The sequence below is a fragment of the Populus euphratica genome, unplaced genomic scaffold, assembly GCF_000495115.2.
Source record: "Populus euphratica unplaced genomic scaffold, PopEup_1.0 scaffold35.1, whole genome shotgun sequence".
Classification (NCBI taxonomy): domain Eukaryota; kingdom Viridiplantae; phylum Streptophyta; class Magnoliopsida; order Malpighiales; family Salicaceae; genus Populus; species Populus euphratica.
Genome location: NW_011499860.1, coordinates 651,613 through 665,264, shown reverse-complemented (window position 1 = coordinate 665,264; position 13,652 = coordinate 651,613). Strand labels below are relative to the sequence as shown.

Below are 13,652 nucleotides of genomic sequence, written 5' to 3'. Positions count from 1 at the left end.
AAATATTATTTTAATACACAAATACAAACTTGGAACCTTTCTTCCATCTAAGCTCTAGGCGAAGTTTGACAGCCGAGATTTTAAATTTGAACAAGTTTTCTTTTAAGAGTTGATTTAATATTGTGATAATGTTGTCTTTTAAAAATATTTTTAAAAATAACATCAATACATCAAAATAATCTAAAAATATTAAATAAATTAATAATTTAAAACATAGAAAAGTATAAAAAACTTTAGTTTCTTTTACAAGAGATTTTAAATCGTAAAAACCAATGTGCTCACTAACAAAACCAGATATAAAAAAAAAAAAACTATTTTTTTTAATCTGCGTCTTCTTCAATCTCTATAAAAAAAATTGGAAAAATTGAATTGATTCGTAAAATATACTGAACGCATCAAGCTGGTGTGTCAATCCGGACAAGATATTTCTGATAAAGGGGTATAATGGCATAATGTTCTTGGTGACTTTCAAAGTAGTTGTTTTCTTGTTTGCTTAGGGTGGGCTGCTTCCAGCCTAAATCATGATGTGCCTATCATCTGTCGTTTATCTTCTTCTTCTTCTTCTTTTTTGTGTGTGTGTGTGTGTGTGTATATATATATATATATTGTTTAGTGGAATTATTTTTAACGTGAGATATAAAGTAGCAATGGTGGCTATGGTTCTTGTGGGTGGATTATATAAATTTTTATATGTTAAAAAATTATATTTAAATTTTGTGAACATGTTTAAAAAAAATTATGAAGCAGGCTATAAATGTAACTAGATTGAATAAATTAATTTTATTTTTTGATTTAAGTTAGTATGATAAATTTATAATCACGATAATTAAAATTGAATCAACTCGGGATAACTCATTAGACCCCCGATCTAGATTATAAGATTAAAATAACTCGATTAAAAATATAAAAATAAATATAAAGCTTTTTTTTTAAAAAAAAACAAGAGTTAATTTTTAAAACCATGATTGAGGTCATCAAACCTGAAACACTCTATTTAAAAAAATCATAAATTTCAATTTCAAATTAATCAAATATTAAAGAATAAATTGTAAAAAAGAATTTTAAATAAATAACAATTAAAAAATAAAGATCAAAATTGAAAAGAAAAGTCAGTTTAGCAAAAGTACCCAAAAATAAAAAGAATGAGAATCAAGATTGATATAAAAAATAAAAATAAATTTTTGTTTGACGGGTTAAATTGAAAAAAATAATAAATTTTATAAAATGATCAAGAAAAAAATATAAATCAAAACAATAAGGACTAAATTAAAAAAATATAATATCATCAATTTGAGTTGAATGATAAGATTAAAAATCAATAAAACTTTTATAAAAAAGTTAAAGAAAAAAATATAAATTAAAATAATTAAAAATAAAAAAAATAAAGATCAAATTAAAAAAATAATATATCAAAAATTAAAATGAAAGAATAAAATTAAATAAAACTTTTATAAAAAACCAAAAAAAATAAAAAAAAATAAGGAAGAAAGTTAATATATCAATAACAAATAGAATTAAGCTATAATTTTTGAGAATGAGAGCGAGAAAATTTGACGCTAGTTTAATTTTTTTTTATGCTTTTAATAATATTTTAGTTATTTTTTTATGTAATTAAAATAAAAAAATCTTATTTATTTGTGATTAATTTGATAATGTTAATTTTTTTAGGTGAAGGAATAAAAATGTTAGTATATTCAATGTTTATTAAATGTGGAAGTATAGTGCTTTTCCAACAATATTTAACTTCTTTTATATTAAGCATTTTTTTTCCCGTTTGCTACACCTATACTAATGTTAGGAGTTATAGCTATTAATAATTATTTTTTAAAATATTTTTTAATTAAAAATATATAAAAATAATATTTTTAATGTTTAAAATTTATTCTTTATATTTGTGTATAAAAAAATCTAAAAGATTAAAAATTTAAAGTAAAGAAATATTTAAATTTTTTTATATGTTTTTGTTCAAAAAAAAAATACAGAGAGAGAGAATAGAATGAAGGGATACAATTAATGGCGGGTTGAAATGGAATTTAAATCGCGCGTTGGAGACGTGTGTGAGGGGAAAAGACACGTAGTTGTTGTTGTTGACCGTTTATCATTTTGAATATAGCTAAGGGTGGACGATGTCAGTACATAGTACAATTCACAATTTAATACAAACCGGGTGAATATTATATAAATAAAACGGATAATTCTTTTTTTTTAAATATTTCATTTAATAAATAATTAATAAAGTTGTTTGACCTCGGGGATGGGCTTCGGCCCAATGGGTTTGACCGGACAACAAACTATTTGTTTTTTTAATCGAAAGCTTTCCTCCATTATTCAAAAAGTTACAACGATTGTTATATATATATATATATATTCCATGATATGTTTAGGATTGAACAAATGTATGACTGACGGGAACCACGGCTCTGTCACACCCCATTCCTATTGGGCGCGTGTTATTCACACGCCACCATTCTGGCGTTTGTATTGGAACCGGAACGGCGGCTTTGGATTGGTGTTTTTAGTTTTGAGTCTGTTAACGACAACGGTCGGACCTTCTGTTCTGAGGCATGTGTTGAGAAACACCTGAAGTATTTGTAAATGGCCTTTACTTGTTGATAATTTGCTTTTACATGAAAAATAACATGTCATGTTTGTTTTTAATTGTAAAAGAATTTTTTTTAAAATAATTTTTTTATATTTTTAAATGATTTTGATGGGTTAATATTAAAAATTAATTTTTAAAAAAATAAAAAATATTATTTTAATATATTATTTTAAAATATTTTAAAAAATAATTGAATTTACCTAGGATTTGTGAAAGAACAAAGAAAAGACACGTAGATGATGCCTTGAACACGTGTAAGGAATTTTTCGAGAGCCGACAGAGCTTCTCGTACTCTGATTTTCTGTCTGTCAATCTCACAATTAGTTTCTTTTCCAAAATCAACGTGCAAAACTTTCGGAGACATTTTTCATATACAGACCCACACTTAGAATTAGAAAAACTCAACTACTTACTCTCCGAATATAATATATAAAGTTTTAAAAAATATATTTCAGAGATTCTCTACAGTTTTTTTCACACAAGTGTTCTCTGTTTTTCAAATGAAACAAAAAAACATGAACAATAGTTTTTTTTATTTTACATACATATACTTTTTTTATATATATTCTCATATTTAATTAGTATATTAAATCTCATTTTTATTAATAATATAATATAGATTTCTTTTTTTAATTTATGATTATTTTTACTTTAAATAAAGTAAGATTAATATTCTGTATTAGATTATTAAAAGCGTAAAATACTAAGATTACTTTTGATTTTCTTGTATTCTTGATGTATTTCTTTTTCTTTTTTATGAAAAGTTTATTTTTATTTTCAACAAATAAAAAATACCATAAAAATGAAAAAAAATATTTTTTTTGTTATTAATGCATATTCTTTATATATTGGTTGTGGACTTAAGCTTATCTATAATGAACAGTTCAACCTCGATCCAAAACACCTATTCTTTTATTTTTCTTTATAATGGCCAGATTATAAATGTTAGATTGAAATTAAAAAAAAAATAATTTCTAATTTTTTTCTTGTCTATAAAGCACTACACTTATATATATTTGAAATCATTCAAGAATTAAAAAAATTAATTCATAAACTTATTTGATGTAATAAATTGAAGTTATATGTGCATATATCCAGAAACACAATGTAATTTGTAAGTATTTTTTTTTATTGTGCATTAAGACATGTACTTTATAGCTTATAATATAAACATTATGCTCCTTTTTTTTAGGTTCAGAATTGTGTTTATGAAATCAAAATATGTAATTTATCTAAGATATAAATATTAAGATGATAGGAATAAATTTATTGATGATTTTATGATTTTATATTTACTACTAAGAAGTCCCAAAATCTAAGTTGCTTATAAATAATATTGATGTGTTGGATAATTGATTGATTTATTAATTTTAAGTAATATGATACATTTTTTATAGTAAAAATATTTGGTGGCTTAATATGAAATGCGTTTTTGATAATTGGTAGTTGGTTACTGTAAATATTTACTTTTATAGATACATGGACTTTTTGATGATAAAGCTAATAACTTAATAGAAAAAAAAATTCAAAATATATATGCTGAAAATATTTAAAAAGAAAAGATAGTAAACTTTTAACTTGAAGGATTCATAATGTATTTATAACCTATGAATCTTGTTTTTTGTGAAAAAGAGATGATTAAATGTAATTTTATTTTTATAATATTTTGAGCTAATGAAAAGAAGATGATTAATATAATTTTATTTTTATAATATTTTGAGCTATATTTTACTTAAAATAACATATTTTAAATCAATATATAAAATAAAAGATCCACATGGGATCTTTAAAAAATTATTTAATAAATTCAAGTCTACTTTTCTTGGCGCTTGTTGTACAGTACATTAGGCTTGGGCTACCAAGTTTATGAATTCAAACCTACTTTTCTTAGCCCTTATTGTATAGTACATTAGGCTTGGGCTACCAAGTTTAAATCCAAGATGTGTCTTTATAGTTTATTTTGGAGGATTTTTGAAGTTTATTTAAAGTATTTTTTTGATGATTTTATATGGATTGATCAACTATAAGTAAAATTTAAGAAACAATAAATGATGAATATAAGGGAAATTTTGGACTGCGAAAACTGAGAAGAATCATAGAAGTATAATCACTCGAAGAGAAGCTTATAAAAACTTGACAACTCCTAATAATGGAGAAAAATGGTCTCATGAGTCATGACATCCGAGTTATCTTGAGGTTGAGCCGAGATTGATGTACATGGTTATGGAAGAATTTCTCCAAAATTATGTCTTCGTTTAAGAGCCTATGAACATTTGACATGGAGATATGATTTCATCTCATAAGATTTTTTTTTTTTTAATTACAAAATCTCTAAGTTACGGAAATATCTCCATTATTTTATCAATTGGAATTGAGATATATGTAATGATTGACAATTTACATCAAGATTGATTTCATTTAAATAATAAAAATAATACATTGAAATAGAAATGAAAATCATATAAAACTTAGCAAATAATTATCAATCAATATATTGGCTTATTATAAATGAAAGGAGTACAAAATGACAAATACTCTCGAAATACTGGACATATTTCTACCTGAACTAGGGGGAGAAAAAACCCATCTCCTCGTTCCATCTTTCAAGTTCATCAGTTCAAGTCCTACCAGAAGCAAAGTTGATGCGTGCAAAGACAGACATCTCGAGATTTGAGACGTGAATCTCTCCAAATCTATGAAGACTTGTCCAAGGTTTAGGATAGTTTACCTATCTTCATATAATGTGAGAAACAAAAAGGGCACAAAGGAATTGAAGTATTGAAGCAGACACTGAACTGATGAACTTATCCAGAGGTAGTTTTTGCCCTCAGAAGTCGAAATACAAATACGAAAGGTTGAACGTATTTTAGCCATGATCCCAAAGAATAATTACTATGCAAGTGAACTGCATGTTCAAAAATAAAACATAAAGAGAGAATAAAATCGAAGCAGTAAGTCTCCAATTCTTCATCTGCTCCTTCGTTTGAAGATACAGTTCATATCTACCACTCCAAACACTTGTTTACCCCTCCCGCAGTTCAAACAGTGAAGAACTGCTCAACTCCCTTATAAACATCTAACATGGTTCTCAAGATTTTACACCAACAAAAAGGAGAATCAGGTGTGACGGGGCCAGCTACATATTGTAAAAGGAACGCAGAGTCTTGGCAACTATCTTCTACTGGTTGCTGCTTTGCCCTTGCTTAGATCTGCAAGCTCCTCGATAAGCTTTCTCTCTTCACTGCTCAATCTTTTTGGAATTTCAACTTGTACGCGAACCAACTGATCACCCCTCATGTTGCTTTTGTTTAGCACAGGGACTCCTTTCTTGGCCATTACAAGTGTGGTGTTTGGCTGAGCTCCAGCTGGGATCTTTAAATCCACCATGCCATCCACTGTCGGCACCTTAATTGTGGTGCCCAAAATGGCATCTATGTATGACACCTTGCACGTGTATAAGATGTTGGTGTCATCACGTTTAAGCACAGGGTCTGGCATGACTTCAATAATAACAAAGAGGTCACCAGGAGATCCACCTCTCCTTCCAGCATTACCTTCAGATCGGACCCTCAAACGGCTACCATAGTCCACACCAGCCGGAACTTTCAGACTGATGCGTTTTGTCCTCCTTACCCGTCCATCCCCAGAACAAGTGTTGCATGGGCTAAATGTTTCCCCACTCCCGACACATGAAGAGCATGTCATTACTTGCTGGAAAACACCCAAGGGAGTCCTCGCTGATGAAACAACCTGGCCTTGCCCACCACATGTACTACATTTAGATGGCTTCGTCCCAGGCTTGGCACCTGAACCATCACAAGTTCCACAGCTCTCTAGTCGGGTTATCTCAATTTCTTTTTCAACCCCAAAAACTGCTTCCTTAAAAGTTAAGACTAGATTGTAATATTCATCCTGGCCATCAACTGCTCTATTCCGGGAAGCTCTGCCTCCCATGCCTCCCATGCCCTCAAATAGTGACTCAAACAAATCAAAAGGATTGCTGAAATCCTGGTATGATAAAGTGGAGGGTGAGGCAAATATATGGACAGGTTCGAAACTTTAAAACAAATGATTTTTTCATCATTGACCTTAGTAACTTACCCCCATGCCCATGCCAGCACCTTTAAGTCCAGCCTCTCCATACTTGTCATATAAAGATCGCTTCTCATCATCCGATAATACCTGCAAGTCAAGTTTATTCTCAGATCAATTACTACAGACCATGGTATACAAAATCATCACAATTCAAATCATAGACAATAAAACTGAGCTTTCACCTCATACGCATTACTAATTTCCTTAAACTTCCGTTCCGCATCAGGTTCTCTGCAGCACAAAAATACAATATTATCAAACAGGTCTGGGAATTAAATTTGTTCAGGTTAAGATGAAACTTAGAATAAATAATTGTAAGACCCCAAAATTGAATTGGTTGCTTTTGCGCTAAATAAGGATTGAACAGAACACTATAATGCATCTATTCTTTGCTAACAACATAGAACGAGGATCATAGTCAGTAAAGAACCTCTATTCAGAATTTATAGATTGTTATGAGTTTGAAATTAACTCCCACCTTTGATATTAAAATCCTCCAAGCAGGATTAATGGAATATTGGGAATTGGAGCCAGCCTTACAACTAAAGAGAACAAAATCCTTCTGAGTTCTAGAGCATATTCAATATGAAACACCAATCACCAAAATTCATCCAACATCATACAATTCTAGATCCACACACATTGAAAATTGTTCATATTGACTTCATCATATAAGGAGAGAGTTTAAAAGGCAGCATTTAATAGGAAAAAAGAGAGCTGCTGCCTTGAAATGGTACTCAAGGTTCAAATGGGTGAGAGGCTTCCCATTTTAGTAGCCTACAAAATACAGTTGTCACAATGATTGCTGGTTTTACAAATGATGCAAGGAGGATATAAATAAAATTTAATTTGTTCCCTTCATGCTGGTGGGGATGCTCGACTTTGCACTTAAAAAGCACAAATGATTTCTCCAGTTTTCAAATGTGTTTGAGCCAATTCTAAAACATGGCTTGAGCAGTAAGACACCTGTACATTAAATTACTGTATAGACAATTCTTAAAATCCATTAACAACTAGATTCCAAATTGCCATCATCATTCAAATAATCAATTTCAATAATGACAAATCCATGTGGTCCTTGATTTGGTCCTATGATTCCAATACAGGGTTCTTCTCCTAATCAATTGGCATGCATGGCCCAACAAATGAGCACATCTTAACTCACACATCCTAGGAAGTCTGTCCATGCCTTCTCTGAAGGCTTGCCTATATGAGACAGTTTCTAAAAGAAGGAAAAGGCAAGCACCTAAATCTAGTCGAAATGGTACACAGTTCCCATAAACAAAGTCACAAGACAAAGAAAACAAGATGATTGAGCTGAAGGAGGGGAGCAGTCATGCTCACATAAAAGATAAACTTACTTGTTCACATCTGGATGGTAACTCCTAGCAAGCTTTCGATAAGCTGAAAAGCATCAGGAATTGAAACAAAAAAAAAAGTCAGAACTTTTTCAATAAAAGATGAATATAGCTATGCCAAACATTAATTCGATAAGCTGAAAAGCATCAGGAATTGAAACAAAAAAAAAAAAGTCAGAACTTTTTCAATAGAAGATGAATATAGCTATGCCAAACATTAATAACTGAATACAGTTTGATTTGTGGCAAGCATACAAGTTCAATCTTGAAACAAATCGGATCACCTAGAATTGCTCTTTCAATACAACACGGTAACCTTATCAATTAATGTAGATAAACCCAGCCTTTGCAGAAATTCCATAAATGGTCCTACTAGAGATGATCTTTAATTTGTGAAGAAGCTTTAGATTAAAATCAGTCCATTACAGTTCTTAATTTCATTACTTCATACAGATGGGAAAAATTTTTTAGGATAACAATCATCTAAGATTCAACCTATTTAGTTACACATGATGGTATAGCAGTTCCACAAATCATGACAGAAAAGCATTATAGCAAACCAACTCCATATAAGATAACAATAAAATCCACCAGAAACAATTCACAGTGTGCACAAAAACACAAATGCAAACTTATTTCATAGGCACCATGAACAGGACAGTGCATTTAATTGTTCTCTGCATAAGGGCTTTGAGAAAAAAAATAAAATGAAACATGTAAAATAGAAATCACAGTACCAAAGATAAAAAGCAGTTTTTGTTCCTCCAGTGCACAGCTAGGCAATTAAGATTATCAAGTCATTACACTAGTACAAAAAACTCTCCAAAAAGCACAAATCGTAAACGACAAGGAAAGCTCAAAAAAATTTAAGCTTGAAAAGAAGATAAGTGTATGACTGCAATACTATGACATAAATTTGAAACTGGATGCTCACAGCATAATCTTTTTTAGTTAATGTTGAGCCTTCTTTATATCTTTGTTTAGATTAACAAATCAATTTCAGAAATGAAGAGTATTTTGGTAGTTCAGATTTATAGGACATAGACTATGATGAATAAATTATTTAAGGATTGCATCACCAGGACCTTATATGTGATTGCACATAATTTCAGGCTTATATCCCTAAACACTCTGTCTTTGTTTCTCAACTATTTCCAGCCAATTTCAACATTGTTCTTTTCAATAATTCTGGCCATCCTGCAACTGGCTTGCAGCACATAGAAACAAGTATTTACAATCTTTGAAGCATGCTTATAACCTAAAAACAAGATTACTCATGAAGATCCAATATCCTTTGAAAGCCTAGCTACTGATTTCATGTACTTGCCCCAGTTATGGCTGCACTAATTTAGACAAGTTATCTAAAGTCAACATGCGCAGATGATAAGCTCAGTGCATGGTGCAGTGCTTCTTGCCTTGTCACAACCTCCCACTATATTCTTTCTAAAAAGTTAACCACCTAATAACCCCTATTGGAACAACCACCTCTAACTCCATCCACTGTACAAAAATCCCTGGACCCAAGTTCTCAATTTGCAACAACAAATCAGTTGCAAGAGCTGGATCTTTTCACAACAATTTGAAGACCTAAATTCCTTCATCCACCTAGAAGACCTGTGAAATCCGAACCTAGCTCTAGCATTAGCCCACCACTTGACAATTTGAAGCAGCAACATCAAACCTGCTGCTCTACATATTGGATGTCAGACAATAATTTTATGCTAGAGTACCTAATGCCCTCTTTTAACAACTTTCATTGATGTGCACAAATACATTTTACAGTAATACAAGGCTTCATAAAGAGGCTCGCAGCAGTATTAAGATTATTACTTTTCAGTGTACATTACACGATCTATAGGTAAAATGGTAGAAAGTTCTACAAAATTTATGGTGCTATGGTATTCTCATTCTTAGATTGTCATATAAGATTAGCACTTGTACACTTACTAAATACCATACCAACATTACTCCAAAAATAGTAATTCTGCCAAATGCCAGATAGAGAGGAAGGTATTTATCCACTATCATGCTTCATTGGGCACAAGAATTAGGATGTAGTACAACCAAACAAGCATATTACTTAAGAGCATAAAATGAGACAAGTAGAGAACAAATATTGAATGGAAAAGGTAATATTAATAAAGTTCAGAAGATGGGGCATGCAAAATATTATTGAAATCGCTGGCCACTTAAAACCTTTTCTGTTCCATTAGGCCCTCTACACAAAAATGACATTGCCAGAATGAGATTAGGCTTCAATTAACAAAGGATAGTAGGTAAACTGAGTACATACCACTTTTAATTTCAGATTTACTCGCATTCTTTGACACTCCAAGTACAGAATAGAAATCCTGCAAATGAGAAAATGTTACAAGTTCTAAGTCAAACAAACATTTAAAAACCAAATAATCAAACAACAAGGCAGTCAATACTGCCTCCATTGTCATCAATGAGAAAAAATAAAACTATATTTTACACTCACACTATCCGCTCTGACTACAAACTGCGCTCCCCTACGGCCATTTGAAGTTTGAGAAGTTCCTGTATAAGATAACACAGGGAAGGAATCCCGTGAAAATAAGCTTGAGCTTGGTGCCGCCAAGTAGCTCATCTTGTTGTTAATACTGCATGGTGGTTTTAAATACAGTCAATTATCTATCTATCTATACAGTTTAAGAACATTTTTAGCACATGATCAAATCAAAATGCAGTGCTGCAAGATGCTAATAAAATATAAGGCAACACAACACAAAAATTATGGTAGCAATAATAATAAATCGCTGCCGTGCAATGTTAAAGCCAAAAATATTGAACTCCTTCAACAGCCACATGACTAATTTTAAAAGAAACTGATCAAGGATAAAAAAAAAACTTAATACAACTTTCAGTTATATGGCTCACAGCAAGGAGAAAAGCACCTGATGCTTGGACCCATACCAAGTGAAAGAGCATCTAATTTCATCTTTGGATAAATCAAATGTTAACCTCCAGTGCCCTCGGGGAGCACCAAACTTAATTATGTCAAATTGTCCAATTAGCAAAAGAACCATCAATGATAAATTCACTTTATATGGACATGATTTTTTTTGCATTTGTGGAAGACTTATGGATGTAAAGGACCATTCATGATCTTAGATTATCAGGACTCCTCAAGTGTCCTCAAATTAAGAAGAGAGCTAAAAACTTCATCTCATTATCTTATCAGTCCAAAAACATAAGAATTTCACAACAGAGCATGTCAGCAGAATTTGCTGTCTACAATCAAGGACCTGCTATGGTGCTTACTATCATGCCTGACCACTACCAAACTAGCAAATTTAGCACTATTACTTCCAGTAATATGCATGTATCTCTATAAAACGAGAAGTTCTCTCATTGATTCATGAGCCGGCATGACCAAGTGTTTTTTGTGTGTGTGAGCAAGCATGACTTGTGCCAGGCAGTAAATAATGAGTTGCAGTGGCCCAAAGGGACCAACAAATATAAATGAAGAAAAGAAAAACCTACCTTTTTTCTTGTGCGCGCGCGCACGTGTGTGTGCGTGTGCGTGTGTGTGTGTGTGCCCGCACGTGTGCGTGTGCGTGTGCGTGTGCGTGTGTGTGTGTGAGAGAGAGAGAGAGAGATTAAATAGATATGCTCACCCATATTGAGCTGTCAACATCCTATTTGGCATATAGGATCTTATCATAAACTGAGGGCGAATACCCCATTGAGCAATTGATGTACTTCCACAAGGTATGATGGCCATCTAAATAGATTTCAGCAACATAGAAGATCTTAAGTTCTAGTTTAAAACCAATGCCCTCTCCAAGCTGAAAAAATTATAAAACTTTTATTTTACCATATACAATATAATCCATTGTAAATTGATTGCACCATTTACCATATACAAATCTACACACTATATAATTGTTACAAAAGGCTTTTGCTCATATTTTTCCAAAGGACACAAATAACCAATTATTATATATATAAGGCAAGAGCTGTCATTTGCAGATTTACTAGGAACAAACACATAATCACAAACCCATTGTTGGAAGTGAAACCAACTCCAAGTCACGGGTTTCCATGTCATCAGCATAGAACTTTGCAGCGAACCTATTGACCAATGCTTGAACCAAAATGTGAATGAAAACCAATAAGACCCACTAGAAAATCACCGCAGAACTTTCGCCAATAACAGCATGAGTTTCACACGACTTGTAGTTGACGCTCCTGCTAAAACTTTAATGTTTTAACAGTTCCATCACAGGCCCACATAAGGGAATGTCATACAATTTCACTAGCAATGTAAGACTTCAAGACGATGGCCAATTAGCAAAAGAAAAGATAACTTTTTAAAAAAACAATTGTTTATGGAGCTCTATTCTATACCTAAAAGTAACTTCTTTTGTGGTTGCCAACATTTTGGAAGAACTTCTCAATGCTTCCCAAAACGAAGAATGCAACTTTTAGCTCTCAAATACAGTTAAAACATTCAAAATGTCAACCAAACAACACGAAATCACTTCTATAAATAGGGTTTCAATCCCAACAAAAAGAAGCAATTTGCAATTGGTATTCATGTAAAATAACAAAGTTTCCAGTGACCCAACAACAAAAATGGCCTATATTCAATAACAAAAACACCAAGATGAGAAAACATAACCATGAAGAAAAATCAAATTTTATCTTTCTGACTATATATTGACACTAGTGCAAAATTAGGGCAGTTAAGGAGAAAGCAAAGTAACCTGCTTTGTGTATTCTCCTTCTCCTCCTCCTCCTCCTCCTCCTCTCTTTTAAAGTGCCAGTGGCTTGCCTGTTAGTTGCCTCTTTCGCAGAGAGAGGTGAAGAGATAGGTGGCGTTGGTGGTGGCAGGCAAGAGTAGAAGGCAGCAAGTGGAAGGAGGATGAGGCTAGAAGTTTCTCATTAGGTGATTTTGCCTCACAGTTGTCTATTTGTAACCTACTTCTCTGCCGTTCAATACAGTTCGTTTCATCTTATGCCTTAGATTCTTTTCCTTGATATTGTCCAAGTTCCTTGTGTTCAATTGTCCTATTTTGTACTCTTCCAAAATAATTACAAAAATAAAATAAAATTAAAAGGACTAGTGTTTTCCTAGAAACGGATTCAAAATCATTTTATCTTTCATTATACTTAATAATTGTCTTGATAGCAAGCAGGTTAAATTCATTTTTCTAGGGCATTTAAATTTAAATGTTATTTGTTGATTGATCAGAAATAATTTAGTTATTCATTGTTTTTTTATATATAATAAAAATATTATAATTAGTGGCAAATACAGAGGCTGGCAAGGGTATTAGCCCTACAAGTAAATTTTTCCCATCCTCTTCCTTATATAAAATAATTAAAATTTTAATTTTTTAAAAATAATTCTTTTAATTTGGTTCTTTTTAATATTTTTTTCTTACTCTGCCCTGAATATAATACTTTTAAAAATTGTTAAAGAAATAGTCTTTTATTTAGGAATTTTTATATCCTTTCCCATTTATTTGTACAATTAAATAATTTTGATATAAAAGTTCAAAGATATTAACTTTGTAAAGAGAGGTTTTGTTATCTTTACATATTTTCTATACATAACCTTTGATTTT

General features: G+C 31.4%; 1 protein-coding gene across 3 annotated transcripts; it reads right to left on the bottom strand.

The window, feature by feature from the left end:
* Positions 1 to 5,372: 5,372 nt before the first annotated feature.
* LOC105124476 (dnaJ homolog 1, mitochondrial-like) lies at positions 5,373 to 13,052 on the bottom strand. Of its 3 annotated transcripts, none has more exons than XM_011024507.1 (8): positions 12,789 to 13,052; positions 11,697 to 11,867; positions 10,538 to 10,679; positions 10,349 to 10,406; positions 8,059 to 8,101; positions 6,880 to 6,928; positions 6,704 to 6,784; positions 5,373 to 6,610 (listed from the first exon to the last, which is right to left on the bottom strand). In XM_011024507.1, exons 2-8 carry the CDS (start codon positions 11,801 to 11,803, stop codon positions 5,774 to 5,776), a joined length of 1,317 nt encoding a protein of 438 aa, XP_011022809.1. In that variant the 5' UTR covers positions 11,804 to 11,867; positions 12,789 to 13,052; the 3' UTR covers positions 5,373 to 5,773. The 3 variants fall into 3 exon arrangements, with proteins under 3 accessions (XP_011022809.1, XP_011022810.1, XP_011022808.1); XM_011024508.1 differs by having other exon boundaries at positions 11,697 to 11,803; XM_011024506.1 differs by having other exon boundaries at positions 11,697 to 11,810; positions 12,781 to 13,051.
* Positions 13,053 to 13,652: the final 600 nt, after the last annotated feature.

Bases quoted from the DNA above. Each gene is read 5' to 3' on its own strand.
- LOC105124476 (XM_011024507.1), bottom strand. From the start codon at position 11,803: ATGGCCATCATACCTTGTGGAAGTACATCAATTGCTCAATGGGGTATT. The intron at 8,102-10,348 runs GTATGTACTCAG...GATGCTTTTCAG, and splicing joins TAAATCTGAAATTAAAAGTG to CTTATCGAAAGCTTGCTAGG. The intron at 6,785-6,879 runs GTGAAAGCTCAG...CTTGACTTGCAG, and splicing joins AAATTAGTAATGCGTATGAG to GTATTATCGGATGATGAGAA.